This window comes from Choloepus didactylus, chromosome 5 (assembly GCF_015220235.1).
Source record: "Choloepus didactylus isolate mChoDid1 chromosome 5, mChoDid1.pri, whole genome shotgun sequence".
Taxonomy (NCBI): domain Eukaryota; kingdom Metazoa; phylum Chordata; class Mammalia; order Pilosa; family Megalonychidae; genus Choloepus; species Choloepus didactylus.
In genome coordinates this window covers 145,878,846-145,897,811 of record NC_051311.1, presented here as the reverse complement: position 1 = coordinate 145,897,811, position 18,966 = coordinate 145,878,846, and the positions used below count along the sequence as shown (strand labels likewise).

Sequence of the window (18,966 nt, the reverse complement as noted above, 5' to 3'; positions counted from 1 at the left end):
TGCTCTCCCCGCCTTGCTCCGTCCCTCGCTTATTTGGAGGAATAAGGGGTCCAGCTTAGTAGCTGCTTATACCATGCTAAAACACCATCCTTCAGTCTATCAGGATTCCATAAATTCCACCCATACCTGTATACTTATTGCCTAAAAAGAGATGCCTCCCCAACTTGCATGTAAACTTCAGGATAAAAAACTGACTGTACTCATCACTTGCATGACATAAATATAAAACAAGTGAAATGCTTTTCATTTACATTATCTGTTCATTTAGATTTTCAAGGGCATTCAGGAAGATATTTTTCCATCCATTTCATCAAAGTCAAAAAAAAAAACACAAAAAAATGAAAGTTTAACAAAAAATTCGCAAAATTAATTACAGTAACCAAGCCAACACCTGGACGTCACAAATTCTTTCCCTACATATTATAAAATTCTGATTTGAAACACCGTACTCTCAAAAAGTAACAGCAAATGGAAATGTGTGAGAAAAATCACAGTTGCTCATTTCATATTATACACAGTATGAAATGGAACTCAGGAGTGGAAAATGTGAATGAAATGGCCTTGTTCTTTTTCCAATATGTGGGGGAGGAAAGGAAATGAAAGGGCTTCTTAAAAGAATAACTGAAAATACTGAAATATTTTCAAAAAATAATTTCCTTAAAACTCCACCAGTCCGTATCTCCACTCCCTCCCTTTTCCAGGGATCCTTCCCACCCTCTCCCCTCCTCCGGAGGGCGCTCTTCCCAGACATTCCCTTTCCCTAAGAATTAAGCCCAAACCCCAACCCAGACTCCTCCGTACTCAAGGCTCGCCCGCCATCCACCGGCCTTCGGGACCGAGCCTCCGAAATGCCACGAGAATGGAGACGGCGACGCGGTCGCTGGAGCTGCTGCAGCCGCCGCTGCAGCCGCCGCCGCCTCCATTCGCAGCCTACGCCTGGTGCATCCTTCTTGCTCCCTCCCCGCCGCCGCCCTCCGGGGGCCGGCCCGAGCGCGCACACATCCACACCCTCCTCGCCAGGCCCACTCCCCACGAGGGGACCTCCGCAGAGGGTGCTGCGGCCGCCAGCGGGAGAAAGCAGAGCCGGCGGGCCCGGGAGGAGGCTGAGGGAAAGCGAGGAGGGAACAGCGAGGCAAGAACTGGGCACAGACGACCCGACTAGGGCTGACCCGGCCGCGACCGCGGAGGCCGCGGCTTAAGTCTCCCTGCTCCGGGGACCCGCCCGCCGCGACACAGGAAATGCCGCCGCCTCAGCTCTCCTCGCATTCAATTCAAACTGTCACCGCCGCCGCCTCCCCTCCCCCCGGGCCCGCCGCCGCCGCGCCCGGGGCCCACTGTCGCCCCCTCCCCGACCTCCCCTCGCCGACGCCCCCGGTCTCGCCTCAGGGCGTTCCCCCAGCCCGGTCTGACGGCAGCAGAGGCCGCTCCGCGTCCGGAGCCGCCGACCCCGAGCCACGGTGGCCCAAAGCTGAGACTCACCCATGGTGCTGCTGTTGACGCTCCTCTCCTCAGCAGGAGCGGATCTCGTACTGACCGACATCCCCTCCCCCTCCGAGACCAGCCCAGGCGCAGCGTAGCCCGCCGATTCTCCAAAGCCGCCTACGCCGATTCCGCGGCGTAGCCGCCCGGCGTCGCTGACCCGCTCACGCACGCGAGAACAGGCGGACTCCTCCACTGGCTCCCGCCCACCTCCCGCTCCCTCCTGAGTCCCCCGCCTCCTCAGACTAGGCTTCCGGGCCGAGCGGAGGCTAGCTTCGATCTCGCGAGATCATCCCCTCCCCTGACTCGCTGCCTCGCTCCATTTCGAGCATGACTTCATCGGTATCGGCGCCAGTTTGTTGCTCGGGTGTAACCGCCATGTTTAAATTAGCCGGATTTGGCACCATGAGGGTCACGGATTGCCGGACCTCTTTGCGTGTTTCTTCGACACTGCCTCTAAGGTTCCCTGCGTTACGTTGGTTGGTGAAAATCCTGGAGACGCTGAAAGGAAGTGGTCGGTGGGATGCGAGGGTGGGGTTTTGCCCGAATTAAAGATGGCCACCGTTAAGGGCCGCCCTGCGCAATATCACGTCAAACTTCGGCGTAAAGTAAATAGGAGCCGCAGGAAGCGCCAGACCCGGAAATGCTCAGGGCCCAGGCCGTGTCCGTGCTGCAGCTTCCAGCTTCTGATCTGGAGGCTTTGTGAATGAAAGTGAAGAAACTCTTCGAGGCAGGTGTTTATACCCCCATATATCCCAGTTTTCTCACCTGCCTTGACTTTCCGGATGGAAAGCGAAATTAGGCCCTGGTTGTCCCGCCACTTCCCTCGCGCTCTCACTTTTTGGTGGCCTGGCACAGTCAACAGGTCGGGTGCTGCAGCATCCACTGCGGACTCGCCACGGTCGCGCTCGTGTTGACTTACTTTGTTGGTGCCTGGTTCTCCGGGAGTTCACACTCTAGTTGAGGAAATGGAATGGACACACATGAAAGTATGGGGTAACCGTTTAAAGGAAATTAAGGGCTGAAATTGTGTAATCTCATTTTATAGCGATGACTGTCTTTCTGTCATTGAAGGCTTCCCCAGAGGCTTCCTAGAGAAAGTAGTCTCGCTTTACTTGGAACAACCCATGGTCTTTTGTACCATTTTTGAAACTGATGGTTCTCTTTGTTGTATGGTTTGTGTACGTGTATTATCATTTTGCTAAACTGCATGTTAAGAAATTATATGTTTTTGTATCGTGATTATTAAAATAAATGCATATGAACAAAATTATCATGAGAGTGCACAAGAATTACATAACAGCAGTGCGTATAACAGCGAAACAATCCAAATGTCCACTAACAGGAGAATTGATACATTATTGGACAAATTGTCATATATGGAAGACTATATAGTGAAAATTAATGAACTAAAGCTGCATGTATTAATTTGTATAGAGTTCATTAACATAATATTGAGCCAAAAAAAACCTTGAGAGAGGTGTATATGGCATACTATCAATATAAAATTTCAAAGCAAGATAAATAAGAGATCAAAGTGTAATAATACTATAATGAAATGATAGATACCAAATTCAGAATAGTGATTACCCCGTGAGAGGAAGGGAGGGAAATGTAATAGGAAGGGTTAATTTGTAGCTATAACAGTTTTTTTTCCTACCAAAGTAATCTGCAGAAAATGTGGCAAAACATTAAGATTTGCTAAAGCTATGTGAAGAGTATTTGGATGTTCAATTGTAGTTACTTTCTATACTTGAAATATTTCCAGATATGGAAATTTTGCCTAGGGAAACAACTTATTTTGTGTCTTGATATCTGCTGTTTCGTAAGTCTACATTTTTACTGAATTACCCATAAAATTTGTTATAATTTAGCCAGTCGTTGTGTTAAACCGGTCCTTGTGTTAAATTTCTAAAATTTCACATGAGTATTTTACTTTGGGGAATTCCATTAAATTACTATTTTCCAAAGACAGTGTAGCAGAGAATAAAAGAGCCATCTGGAGTAAGACTGCTTGGGTTCAAATCCCAGTGCCACCATTTATAGCCATGCTCCAGTTTCCTCATTTGTAAATAGGGATAATACCTATCTAATGGAGTTTTATTAGAGTTAAATGAGCTAAAATATGTGCCCTAGTTTTCTAATTGATAAATGGGGATAATTCTTTTCTAATGGGTTTTTTGTGAGAGATAATGAGCTAATATTGTATGCCATTTTGCATAGTAAATGCTAAATAAATGTTAAATATATAGAGATCATTTAAAAATATCAAATTATCCCAAATTTTATTGTTAAATGTAATCTGATAGTTCCTAAAGAAGAAAATCTTTGCCTCCCATATCTTATTTCTTTGAGGAGTCTCTCAATGGATATGAAGGAGGTGACTACTTATTTTATGCTCTGAAAATGGATAATCTTAACATAAATAATATTAGTAAGTTCCTTGTCTGTGGTTTGTTCTTGTTTTCCCACAAATTCCACCCCACACGAGAAAAACTTCACTACTTTCCATTGAAAATTACGTGGAGGGTTATACGCAATGAGATGATGATATCCTATGGAACTTTCTCCATAAGGAAGTACAATAATCAGTGCTACATAATGTGTGAGTGAGAGAGAGCAAACGAGCGAGAGAGAAATGTTTTGGTTTTTTGATCATTCTATGGCAGTGACTGGGAATTTATTATATTTGATAATATAGCCTTGACCTTAACCTTCTGATTCAGAAACAGGTTTAAAAAAGAAATTGATCTGAAATTCTGGACAGACCGTATAGATTTCCACTACATATTTACAGTGTCCAACCTCAAGTGGGCCTTCAACTTTGCCAAGCAGTCCTTGTTTCCCTAGTTAGCTCTCTTTTCCAATTCTCCCCAACAGCCACTTCAGATTTTTTCCATTGTTTTCAAACCATCTCCCTGATTTATTTTCAGAAAAAAGAAAATAGAAGCCATCAGAGAGGAACTCTAATTAGTACCTGCCTCCACACTCATAAGCCTACCTGCATCCACACCCATCCTTTTACCTCTTACAAGGAATCAGGTGTCCTCCCTGTCTGAGGTGCATATTTCTATCCGTCCTCTGTATTCCATCTCTTTGTGCCTGTTCTCTAGATTCTGTCTCTTCCTCCTACATTCCCAGGAACTTCACTTCATGTGTTATTCTCTAAGCTTCTGAATTCTGCCTCTACCGCTCTACTGAAGTTCTTGACAAGGTCACCAACAACCTCTTTGTTCAACCCAGCAGACCCTTTTCATTATTTTACTTGACCTCTGTGGCATTTGATACTAGTGACCATTACTTCCTGCAGTCACATACCTCGCATTGTGAAACCACACTTGTTTTCCTCCTAGATCTCTGCCTTTTTCAGTTTACCCGCTTCTTCTGCCTGTTGTTGAAATGTCTATGTATATCAGAGTTGTGTCCTAGTCAATATTTATTCCTATCTTACTTTTCACACTTCTTGAATAATCCCATCCACTCTCATGGCTTCAATAACTATAGATGCTAATGACTCCTAAATACAAACGTCTACCAAGTTCTCTCTCCTGATTACAAATCTACATAACTAACTGCCTGCAAAATAACTGCCCTGGATGTTCCAAGAAACCACAAAATAAAATGTCCAAAACTAACTCATTATTTTCATTTTACCTGCTTTTATGTTCCCAGTGTCTAAGCGGTACCATCATCAATCCAGTTGCCTAATCCAGAAATTTGAATATTGGCATTTAGTCTCTCCCTCTTTCTCACCTACTAGAGTTATCAGTATGCTCTGCCAGTTTTTCTTTCTCTTACTTTTCTGATATCATGACTTCTTTCCATCTCCAATACTTCTATTCCAGTTAGGCCAATATTATCTCCTGTTTCAATCCTTGCAATAACTTTCCCACCTGGTGACTTGCTCTACCAACTCATTCTTCACCTTGAAATCAGAGTGATCATGCCAAACTTTAACTACATTGTTTAAACTCTTGAAACTTTCCCTCAGGAAGCTTACATGATGTTTTCCAACCTTCCATGCCTTGCTCTCTCTAAACTCCAGCAAACCTTGCTGCAAGCTCTGTCTGGGATATTTCACTCTCCTTTTTACACCTGTGCCCCTTATCTAGCTCTCTGTAAGTCTCAGCTTAGCCAGCATTTCCCCTAAGAAGTCTTCCTTGATCTCCCAGAATTGGACTAGGTGCCCTCTAACGTGCAAAGTACCTTGTATTTACTCCTATGATGGTACTATTAGCACAGAATTATACATACTTGTCTCCATTGAGTCTAAGCTCACCCCAGCACCTAGCATGGGGTATGGTATTCATTACTTCATCAGCAGATATTTCTTGAGTGGTAACTAGGAGCTAGGCACTAGTACAGTGGATAAAGTGTGAAATGGGGAAACTTAGGAGAGCAGAGAGTTGCCTGGGATGCTTCCAGGGGTCAAGGAGGTCCATACTATTTTAATTATAATACCAAGAGTCTTTTTTTTTTTTTTCAGCCTTGTTCATTCCCACTCCTTCAGTTGTAGGGTTATCCAGAGGCTATATGATATGCAACTGTTTGAATGCAAAAATATATAAAATAATCCACCCCCCTCCCTGACTGCCCACAAACACGCCCCATATACAGGGCAGGCAACACCAACTACACACGCAAGCTTGGTACACCAATTGGACCCTACAAGACTCACTCCCCCACTCACCAAAAAGGCTAAGCAGGGGAGAACTGGCTTGTGAAGAACAGGTGGCTCATGGACGCCACCTGCTGGTTAGTTAGAGAAAGTGTACTCCACGAAGCTGTAGATCTGATAAATTAGAGATAAGGACTTCAATTGGTCTACAAATCCTAAAAGAACCCTATCAAGTTCAGCAAATGCCACGAGGCCAAAAACAACAGAAAATTATAAAGCATATGAAAAAACCAGATGATATGGATAACCCAAGCCCAAGCACCCAAATCAAAAGATCAGAAGAGACACAGCACCTAGAGCAGCTACTCAGAGAACTAAAGATGAACAATGAGACCACAGTACGGGATACAAAGGAAATCAAGAAGACCCTAGAAGAGCATAAAGAAGACATTGCAAGACTAAATAAAAAAATGGATGATCTTATGGAAATTAAAGAAACTGTTGACCAAATTAAAAAGATTCTGGACACTCATAGTACAAGACTAGAGGAAGTTGAACAACGAATCAGTGACCTGGAAGATGACAGAATGGAAAATGAAAGCATAAAAGAAAGAATGGGGAAAAAAATTGAAAAAATCGAAATGGACCTCAGGGATATGATAGATAATATGAAACGTCCGAATATAAGACTCATTGGTGTCCCAGAAGGGGAAGAAAAGGGTAAAGGTCTAGGAAGAGTATTCAAAGAAATTGTTGGGGAAAACTTCCCAAATCTTCTAAACAACATAAATACACAAATCATAAATGCTCAGCGAACTCCAAATAGAATAAATCCAAATAAACCCACTCCGAGACATATACTGATCACACTGTCAAACACAAAAGAGAAGGAGCAAGTTCTGAAAGCAGCAAGAGAAAAGCAATTCACCACATACAAAGGAAACAACATAAGACTAAGTAGTGACTACTCAGCAGCCACCATGGAGGCGAGAAGGCAGTGGCACGATATATTTAAAATTCTGAGTGAGAAAAATTTCCAGCCAAGAATACTTTATCCACCAAAGCTCTCCTTCAAATTTGAGGGAGAGCTTAAATTTTTCACAGACAAACAAATGCTGAGAGAATTTGCTAACAAGAGGCCTGCCCTACTGGAGATACTAAAGGGAGCCCTACAGACAGAGAAACAAAGAAAGGACAGAGAGACTTGGAGAAAGGTTCAGTACTAAAGAGATTCGGTATGGGTAAAATAAAGGATATTAATAGAGAGAGGGGAAAAATATGACAAACATAAACCAAAGGATAAGATGGCTGATTCAAGAAATGCCTTCACAGTTATAACGTTGAATGTAAATGGATTAAACTCCCCAATTAAAAGATATAGATTCGCAGAATGGATCAAAAAAAATGAACCATCAATATGTTGCGTACAAGAGACTCATCTTAGACACAGGGACACAAAGAAACTGAAAGTGAAAGGATGGAAAAAAATATTTCATGCAAGCTACAGCCAAAGAAAACAGGTGTAGCAATATTAATCTCAGATAAAATAGACTTTAAATGCAGGGATGTTTTGAGAGACAAAGAAGGCCACTACATACTAATAAAAGGGGCAATTCAGCAAGAAGAAATAACAATCGTAAATGTCTATGCACCCAACCAAGGTGCCACAAAATACATGAGAGAAACACTGGCAAAACTAAAGGAAGCAATTGATGTTTCCACAATAATTGTGGGAGACTTCAACACATCACTCTCTCCTATAGATAGATCAACCAGACAGAAGACCAATAAGGAAATTGAAAACCTAAACAATCTGATAAATGAATTAGATTTAACAGACATATACAGGACATTACATCCCAAATCACCAGGATACACATACTTTTCTAGTGCTCATGGAACTTTCTCCAGAATAGATCATATGCTGGGACATAAAACAAGCCTCAATAAATTTAAAAAGATTGAAATTATTCAAAGCACATTCTCTGACCACAATGGAATACAATTAGAAGTCAATAACCATCAGAGACTTAGAAAATTCACAAATATCTGGAGGTTAAACAACACACTCCTAAACAATCAGTGGGTTAAAGAAGAAATAGCAAGAGAAATTGCTAAATATATAGAGATGAATGAAAATGAGAACACAACATACCAAAACCTATGGGATGCAGCAAAAGCAGTGCTAAGGGGGAAATTTATAGCACTAAACGCATATATTAAAAAGGAAGAAAGAGCCAAAATCAAAGAACTAATGGATCAACTGAAGAAGCTAGAAAATGAACAGCAAACCAATCCTAAACCAAGTAGAAGAAAGGAAATAACAAGGATTAAAGCAGAAATAAATGACATAGAGAATAAAAAAACAATAGAGAGGATAAATATCACCAAAAGTTGGTTCTTTGAGAAGATCAACAAGATTGACAAGCCCCTAGCTAGACTGACAAAATCAAAAAGAGAGAAGACCCATATAAACAAAATAATGAATGAAAAAGGTGACACAACTGCAGATCCTGAAGAAATTAAAAAAATTATAAGAGGATATTATGAACAACTGTATGGCAACAAACTGGATAATGTAGAAGAAATGGACAATTTCCTGGAAACATATGAACAACCTAGACTGACCAGAGAAGAAATAGAAGACCTCAACCAACCCATCACAAGCAAAGAGATCCAATCAGTCATCAAAAATCTTCCCACAAATAAATGCCCAGGGCCAGATGGCTTCACAGGGGAATTCTACCAAACTTTCCAGAAAGAACTGACACCAATCTTACTCAAACTCTTTCAAAACATTGAAGAAAATGGAACACTACCTAACTCATTTTATGAAGCTAACATCAATCTAATACCTAAACCAGGCAAAGATGCTACAAAAAAGGAAAACTACCAGCCAATCTCCCTAATGAATATAGATGCAAAAATCCTCAACAAAATACTTGTAAATCGAATCCAAAGACACATTAAAAAAATCATACACCATGACCAAGTGGGGTTCATTCCAGGCATGCAAGGATGGTTCAACATAAGAAAATCAATCAATGTATTACAACACATTAACAAGTCAAAAGGGAAAAATCAATTGATCATCTCCCTAGATGCTGAAAAAGCATTTGACAAAATCCAACATCCCTTTTTGATAAAAACACTTCAAAAGGTAGGAATTGAAGGAAACTTCCTCAACATGATAAAGAGCATATATGAAAAACCCACAGCCAGCATAGTACTCAATGGTGAGAGACTGAAAGCCTTCCCTCTAAGATCAGGAACAAGACAAGGATGCCTGCTGTCACCACTGTTATTCAACATTGTGCTGGAAGTGCTAGCCAGGGCAATCCGGCAAGACAAAGAAATAAAAGGCATCCAAATTGGAAAAGAAGAAGTAAAACTGTCATTGTTTGCAGATGATATGATCTTATATCTAGAAAACCCTGAGAAATCAACAATACAGCTACTAGAGCTAATAAACAAATTTAGCAAAGTAGCGGGATACAAGATTAATGCACATAAGTCAGTAATGTTTCTATATGCTAGAAATGAACAAACTGAAGAGACAGTCAAGAAAAAGATACCATTTTCAATAGCAACTAAAAAAATCAAGTACCTAGGAATAAACTTAACCAAAGATGTAAAAGACCTATACAAAGAAAACTACATAACTCTACTAAAAGAAATAGAAGGGGACCTTAAAAGATGGAAAAATATTCCATGTTCATGGATAGGAAGACTAAATGTCATTAAGATGTCAATTCTACCCAAACTCATCTACAGATTCAATGCAATCCCAATCAAAATTCCAACAACCTACTTTGCAGACTTGGAAAAGCTAGTTATCAAATTTATTTGGAAAGGGAAGATGCCTCGAATTGCTAAAGACACTCTAAAAAAGAAAAACGAAGTGGGAGGACTTACACTCCCTGACTTTGAAGCTTATTATAAAGCCACAGTTGCCAAAACAGCATGGTACTGGCACAAAGATAGACATATAGATCAATGGAATCGAATTGAGAATTCAGAGATAGACCCTCAGATCTATGGCCGACTGATCTTTGATAAGGCCCCCAAAGTCACTGAACTGAGTCATAATGGTCTTTTCAACAAATGGGGCTGGGAGAGTTGGATATCCATATCCAAAATAATGAAAGAGGACCCCTACCTCACCCCCTACACAAAAATTAACTCAAAATGGACCAAAGATCTCAATATAAAAGAAAGTACCATAAAACTCCTAGAAGATAATGTAGGAAAACATCTTCAAGACCTTGTATTAGGCGGCCACTTCCTAGACTTTACACCCAAAGCACAAGCAACAAAAGAGAAAATAGATAAATGGGAACTCCTCAAGCTTAGAAGTTTCTGCACCTCAAAGGAATTTCTCAAAAAGGTAAAGAGGCAGCCAACTCAATGGGAAAAAATTTTTGGAAACCATGTATCTGACAAAAGACTGATATCTTGCATATATAAAGAAATCCTACAACTCAATGACAATAGTACAGACAGCCCAATTATAAAATGGGCAAAAGATATGAAAAGACAGTTCTCTGAAGAGGAAATACAAATGGCCAAGAAACACATGAAAAAATGTTCAGCTTCACTAGCTATTAGAGAGATGCAAATTAAGACCACAATGAGATACCATCTAACACCGGTTAGAATGGCTGCCATTAAACAAACAGGAAACTCCAAATGCTGGAGGGGATGTGGAGAAATTGGAACTCTTATTCATTGTTGGTGGGACTGTATAATGGTTCAGCCACTCTGGAAGTCAGTCTGGCAGTTCCTTAGAAAACTAGATATAGAGTTACCATTCGATCCAGCGATTGCACTTCTCGGTATATACCCAGAAGATCGGAAAGCAGTGACACGAACAGATATCTGCACGCCAATGTTCATAGCAGCATTATTCGCAATTGCCAAGAGATGGAAACAACCCAAATGTCCTTCAACAGATGAGTGGATAAAGAAAATGTGGCATATACACACGATGGAATACTACGCGGCAGTAAGAAGGAACGATCTCGTGAAACATATGACAACATGGATGAACCTTGAAGACATAATGCTGAGCGAAATAAGCCAGGCACAAAAAGAGAAATATTATATGCTACCACTAATGTGAACTTTGAAAAATGTAAAACAAATGGTTTATAATGTAGAATGTAGGGGAACTAGCAATAGAGAGCAATGAAGGAAGGGGGAACAATAATCCAAGAAGAACAGATAAGCTATTTAACGTTCTGGGGATGCCCAGGAATGACTATGGTCTGTTAATTTCTGATGGATATAGTAGGAACAAGTTCACAGAAATGTTGCTATATTATGTAACTTTCTTGGGGTAAAGTAGGAACATGTTGGAAGTTAAGCAGTTATCTTAGGTTAGTTGTCTTTTTCTTACTCCCTTGTTATGGTCTCTTTGAAATGTTCTTTTATTGTATGTTTGTTTTCTTTTTAACTTTTTTTTCATACAGTTGATTTAAAAAAGAAGGGAAAGTTAAAAAAAAAAAAAAAGAAAAATAATTAAATAAAAGATGTAGTGCCCCCTTGAGGAGCCTGTGGAGAATGCAGGGGTATTCGCCTACCCCACCTCCATGGTTGCTAACATGACCACAGACATAGGGGACTGGTGGTTTGATGGGTTGAGCCCTCTACCATAGGTTTTACCCTTGGGAAGACGGTTGCTGCAAAGGAGAGGCTAGGCCTCCCTATGGTTGTGCCTAAGAGCCTCCTCCCGAATGCCTCTTTGTTGCTCAGATGTAGCCCTCTCTCTCTGGCTAAGCCAACTTGAAAGGTGAAATCACTGCCCTCCCCCCTATGTGGGATCAGACACCCAGGGGAGTGAATCTCCCTGGCAACGTGGAATATGACTCCCGGGGAGGAATGTAGACCCGGCATCGTGGGACGGAGAACATCTTCTTGACCAAAAGGGGAATGTGAAAGGAAATGAAATAAGCTTCAGTGGCAGAGAGATTCCAAAAGGAGCCGAGAGGTCACTCTAGTAGGCACTCTTACGCACACTTTAGACAACCCCTTTTAGGTTCTAAAGAATTGGGGTAGCTGGTGGTGGATACCTGAAACTATCAAACTACAACCCAGAACCCATGAATCTCGAAGACAGTTGTATAAAAATGTAGCTTATGAGGGGTGACAATGGGATTGGGAAAGCCGTAAGGACCACACTCCACTTTGTCTAGTTTATGGATGGATGAGTAGAAAAATAGGGGAAGGAAACAAACAGACAAAGGTACCCAGTGTTCTTTTTTACTTCAATTGCTCTTTTTCACTCTAATTATTATTCTTGTTATTTTTGTGTGTGTGCTAATGAAGGTGTCAGGGATTGATTTAGGTGATGAATGTACAACTATGTAATGGTACTGTAAACAATCGAAAGTACGATTTGTTTTGTATGACTGCGTGGTATGTGAATATATCTCAATAAAATGAAGATAAAAAAAATAAAAGAAAAGAAAAGAAAATAATCCAGCTGTCTTCTATTAAGCAAAGCTTTAAAGATGTTAAGTTACATTGCAAAAATGTAAAACAATGCCACACTTGGAACTAATATTTTTTGTTTTTGAAGATACAGTTATTTTCATAAAAATATGTTGACATGTAATGGGTTTATTCTTGTTATTTATAATGAATTAATAAATGTTGAAATTTTCTCCCTTTTGATTTCTAATACGGTAAATATCAATAGATATAATCCACATAAACTAAAGCTCTTTGAGGTCTTCAGTAGGTTTTAAGAATATAAAGGGGTCTTGAGACCAAAAGATTGAGAACTGCTGCACTAGCACATATTTTTGTGCTCCATGTAGATGTGTTAAATAATTAATGAATGTCAGTTTGCCAAAACACAGGCCCAGAGCTGCTTAATGTTTTTTAATCAAAGATTCCCCAAAATGCCCAGACTTAATATCTGAATTGGCAAAAAATACATGGGCTTGCTATCTGAATATGCATAGGTGAAAGTATTCCTCATGCAAATGTGCATTGTAGCCTATGAGGTATGATACAAATGCTGTTGTTGTTTTTCTAATTGTCTATAATAAGTCTGTAAGAGTCAATATCCAGCTTAGGTAATAGAACCAATATTACCTGTAAATCTGATATTTGATGTGAAGATGGAAATTTTTATTGCCAGCCATTTCACATAAATCTAATTTAATCCACATAACAATTTTGTAAAATAGGTGTTATCATCATAGGTTCAGCAAAATTAAGTAATTTGCTCAAAGTCTCAGAGTTAGTGAGAGCCTGAGACAGGATTCAGAGACCTAGTGATTTTCTAATAGACAGCAAGGCTCAGGCTCCTCCAGTTTGTTCCCCTGTTTTCCTGAATGGTATCCTCATTTACTAGACCTGTAGTCTGGTGAGGTAGTAAAATGGTTGCTACAATTTTCAGATACTTCTACCTTTTGGGCAGCTAGTATAAGAAGAAGGACATATGGATGATATTAGGTCTACATGAAGGTTCTTCTTGAGGGCCAACTCAGAATGTGACAGTATAAACGAGATGGCGCTTCTCATAAAACAAACCCGTCTTGTTCTCTCATGTTGCTGCAACTTAGCAGACATGGTCAGGTGGGAGTGGGGATGGAGCTTAGATTTCAGACGTATATTTAATGAAGTGGGCCAGGCAATCTGCAATATTCCCCTGTTAATAGTACTATCTGTTCAGTGTTTTTAATTCCTCATTTGAAGGGCAGTTAAAGAAGATTGAGAAATGTTATGGAAAAGAAAGCCATTAAGTAACTGAAATCTTTTTTCTCGTGAAAATTAAGGATATATAACCTATTCACACTGAAACTGATTTAGTTTCATGTGAATGAATATGAGGGTATATTTTGCTCAAGTCAGATTTAGAATATGAAACCTCATAATTCAATATATTACTCAAGAGAAATATTCTGCCATCCACAAAAATCTCTCTTAAGTGTCATGAAATACACACAAACAGAAATCAAGGTAAAGATGGTTTAAATATTATTTTTGTTTTTCTCTTTTAAATATTTGAAAATGAATAATGCATTCTAATGATTAACGTAGTTACTAGAGGAACTTTTTCTGTTGATATCAAAGAATATAAAATAATTGATAATGTTCTGCAGATGAACGGGAACAGATAATGACATGCCTTTTTATAGATAAAGAAAGTAAGGTACAGGAAGTCAAGTGACACTTGCAAGGTTATACAACTAATGACCAAAAATCAGAAAAAATAGTCTCATACTTCCTCTTCCTTTGTAAAAATCAAACTTTACCCACAAAGGAAGAGAAGCCAAAAGACATAGTAGTAATAACAGAACAGAAGAAAATAAAATGAGAGAACCATGTAAATTAAAGCCCAGAAATTGAAACAAACAGCAAAAAAATTAAAGCAATAGCTCCCATTCTTAAATTCTTTATCCCAGAAGGGTGGAGTTTTCTTTTTCCCATCTGCAAAGGAGGGTGGGGGGCAGGGGAGGGCGCAGCCCAGAAATAGGATGCTTGAATCCAGGCTACCCTTGGGAAGCCCAATTTATCTCAACTTATCACTGGAGGCTCATGGAATTTTCAAATTCCAGAGCTCTCCTGGAAACTCAGTTCTAATGCAGATGAAAGCGCCACTTCTCTGAGGACTCCATATCCCTGGTAATGGGCTGGCAGTACAGTTGCCTCTGGGATGAGGGAAGAGAAGAAATGATTTAGAGTTCTTGCCAATCAACACCTTGTCATAGAGCTAGCCAATCTGATTACACAGTAGAAATACCACTGAACACAATGCTAGGCGAAAAACCCAAAGGACATAAAAGAAAATCTGTCGTAAATAGGAAGACCATTGTTGCCAACTCACTTCAGCGTTTCCTAACACTGAATCCAGAACTGACTTTAATAGGAAGTAGGGAAACATGGTTCTATGGGAAACCAACTACCTTTAACAACCCAATTTAATATACTGACTTTGGCAATGGTTGAGTACCTCCTGCTTCATATGAGGCTAGTGAAAGTGAATTGCACTGAACTTAGGTAGATGAAACATATTAGGCTAGGCAAGACTATTGGTTTTTACCAAGCAGTAGGAAACTGCCCTCTCTGAATTGCCCCTCCTAACAGACCTGTGATGACTATTTCCTGAATGCCCTCCTCAGAGTCCTCATATCCAAGAAAACAGGAAATTTGGAGAGGAAGCAAATGCTTGTGTCAGACTAATGTGCTTGTTTCATGTGAAGCAACTGCTTTGGATTACCGCAGAGGACAAATGCTTGGTAATAGTTAAAATAATATGTCATTATTTCCTTCGTTTGTGGGACTCCCAGCTTTCTTATACCTCTAATCATTTGACATTGTTTGGATCCTATTTTAGGGAGGTACTTAAGCATGTGATGAAAAATATGAAAGCAAATGATGTTATTTGTGATTGTTACCCATGACATGACCTGTTTCACAGAAAAAATCGTGATAGCGATTTATTTAAGATTTTTAGTTGATACTCTTTTTTTCCTTGATTTCTTCCAGAAATTTGGCAGTAATTGATGACACCTTGTCAGTCACTTTAAACAGATAAACAGATCTCATAAAACCAAAACAATGGCCGTCTTTATCATCCCAAATGGTAGAAATACATCATTAAACATGGGTGTTGGACTAAAGTATTTTCTCCTTGAATTCTTATTCCAAAAGCGTGTTTTATGCCCTAATAGAATCTAGTATCAAAACCTTAGAACCCACCACATTCAAGAGTTCTTGAATGTGAACTCAAGTATTATTTTTTCATGCCATGTGTATAGCCCACAATACTGACTTTTGAAACAATGAATGTTAGAATTTGAATTTAAATGAAGGAGTGTTCACAGATGTATTGCAGATGATCTTGTATTACTGGATAGCTCTACGCTTCACATATGGCATGGGCGTAACTATCTCCTTTCCTCTCACGCTTTATGACACACAAGAGCCAACTGTTCTGAAATCCTTGTTTCTGATAAAATTGTCATTTAATTGCCTATTTCAAAATATGTTTTTGGTTTGAGTTAAATGTCAGTAACATTTAGATGCTGTCAATGAGGACAGTTAAAATGTTTTCTCTTGTAAAATTTAGCCTTTGTTGACCATGAATTACTTTTTGCTATTTGACTGCAAACCCTGAGGATAGATTAAATCTTAGCTATCTTTTCATCTCATGCAGGACCTAACATAATGCCTTGCACATAGTAGGTACTCAAATATTAATTGAATATAATTGTATATACTTCTTGGGTTCGTATGTAGTTTTGGAAACCAATTAGAGAAGAAAAAGCAACACCAAAAAAGGGCAAAAAAGTGGAACTTGACTATTGCAAATAGGAAGAAATTATATTATTTTCATATTTGCTTCTTAAATTATCCTCAACTTCCATTACACAAACAAACACATTGAGAAGACAGTCAGGAAAAACCTTTTCCACACAATTTCCTGTAGGTTTCAATCAACAGAGACTAATCTGTTTTTTAGCATTGCCATGACAGTCAAATAAAAGGCTCAGCTGACTCTGTCATTGACAAAGTTGGGCAAAGAGAACATGTCCACCTTTACTTCTCTTATTTCAGTCCGGCTGCTTCTTGCCCTTCTCCCTCCTGATCAGTCCTAGATAAAGACAGGCCTGACTCTCAGCTTCCCAAGAGATATACTAACCTCTTGGGGCAAAAGTAAGCATAAGCCTTCCCAGACCTCTGGTGTTTAAGCAACCAAAGTTAACACTGAAAGGAAAGGAGAGAAGGAAAAGATCACAAAAGTAAAACCCTCTTTTCAATCACTGGCAGATTATTTTCTTTCCCTTCCTCTTTATTGCCAACATACAACAGTCTCCAGCAAAGCAATCTTTAAAAGGAATTGCTGAAGGAAGAAAGAAACATTAGGAGACCAGTTACTTAAACTACTGTGGCTGTATAATTCTGGGTGAGTCACTTCTTCAGGAAATCAAAAGAATGCCAAATATGTGAAGGTTGCTGAGGATAGCTGCACAGCAGAATGCAGATCCTCAAGTAATTTCAAGTTTCCTTCCTACTTCTTTCTCAGCATAAAACACACGTATCAGATAATAAAGGTTGGGGGGGGTAGTCAGGAAGAGGGAATGTGTTAAAACTCAGTGTTAAGGATTGCATTAACTCTTCTAGCCATTAGGTTGATTTAGAATGTTTTAATTCTTTTAATCTAAAGATTTATCTAATGATCAAAAATGGTCTGCCAAAGGTGAGCTGTCTATTCCCATCAATCAGAGGAAGAAATTGGGAGAAATTATGTGGGGAAGAGTCTCCTGATTTTTTTCTCAATGTTTGATGGTTTGTGTAATGAAATGGGGATAATTCAAAGGGAAAATGCCCTAACTTCGTCCTATAATCTTAATGCCATGCTAGAATGAGATGCAGCAAAAACAAATTGTTCACAAACCCCCAAAGATCCTTGAAATTCCTCAGGGTTCGTAATAAACACCTTACTAAATAAACTCCTGTGAAAGCAAGGAAGGTAAGGACAATGAAGGAAGGGATCAGAGAGAGCTTGGGATCAAAAGTGTAAGCAGTAAGTGGCTAGAACAGCTCATCCACACTAACAGGGATATAGAGTATACAGAATTCCACCTCAACTCAAAAGCAGGAGGGCCACCAAGGCTTTGAGAATAACCCCTTCCTGCAAGTTGGCAGAGGATAGTTAATATGTGTACCCTTTGACTGGCATGGCATTTCCTCTTCTAGAAATTTATTCTAGAAAAATGACTAGTATGCATGCCAAAAAATATTTTCATAAGGATGTTCATTGCAGCACTGGTTGAAACAGCAAAAAAATAAAAATATTTAAAAATAACCTAATTGCTTATTAATAGAAGATTAGTATCATAATGTCCAAGATATTAAGTGAAAAATTCAAGTTGTAGAACACTGTGTATAGTACAAACTCATGTTTAAAAATTATATGCCTGGATAAAAGTCTGAAAGGATGCATGTCAAACTATTAACAGTGGTTACCTTTAAGATACGTGCTTTGGAGCCTTTCAATCTTTTGTTTGTACACTTAATGTATTTTCTTTAATTTTTGCAATAGATACTTTGGCTTTTGTAATTAAAAATGAAACCAATAAATTTTTAATATTATTTCCTGAAGGACATAAGAAAGGTAGGTTTAAAACCTATAAAGTTTGTCAAACTATAATAAACAATAAAAACTACCTTTATTGAGCATTTACTACTCATTTATTCAACAAATATTTTTGGGCCCCTGCGTACTAGGCACTTTATACTTTATTATATCCAATTCCCAAAATAATTTCCCAAGGCAGCATGACTATTTTTGTTCTGTCATGGAAGACCAAAGCTCAGAAAAGTCAAATGATTTGCAAAAGTTGCGCAGTTAATAAGCAACAAAGCCAAATCTTTGACCTCCTTTCTCTGCTACCTTGTAAAATTACCTTCTTCTGTTGTGTCTGCCTATAACAGGATAGAGAAAATGGTCATCCAATATGACATTGTCTTAGAACCATATTCCAGGCCATCCACACATATTTCCGTAGCAAATAAATAACCACTTCTAATTCTAAAAAGAAAAAAAAAATACACATATAGATAAATGTATACATTTTGTAGCCATTAACCAAAAGTATTGGCTGGAAGAATTTTGAACTCACAAGTGATTTCGATATATAGAGGAAAATTCCATGGTCATGAGCTCTCATCAAACAATGGTGGTGGTAGGGGTGGGGAGTACCAGGAAAGCTACTCTTGTTTACTCGGTCTATTGTAGGGTAGGGCAGTATTGGTATTCTGCAATACCAATAAAGCAGTGTCTGGGTCCATAACTTATCAAAAGAAAGAGGGTTTGATGGATTATGACCACCGATTACTGTCTTTGTGAG

The 18,966-nt window shown here is 39.3% G+C and overlaps 1 protein-coding gene across 3 annotated transcripts in view; it reads right to left on the bottom strand.

The window, feature by feature from the left end:
- SEPTIN7 (septin 7) overlaps positions 1 to 1,701 on the bottom strand; it is a 110,194-nt gene extending 108,493 nt beyond the window's left edge. For 2 of the 3 annotated variants that reach the window (XM_037837068.1, XM_037837067.1), the window contains exon 1: positions 1,480 to 1,701. In XM_037837068.1, the coding sequence (XP_037692996.1) occupies positions 1,480 to 1,540 (61 nt within the window). In that variant the 5' untranslated portion in view covers positions 1,541 to 1,701. The remainder of the gene's footprint in view (positions 1 to 1,479) is intronic. The other variant, XM_037837070.1, reaches the window with a different exon arrangement.
- Between the last annotated feature and the right edge of the window lie 17,265 nt (positions 1,702 to 18,966).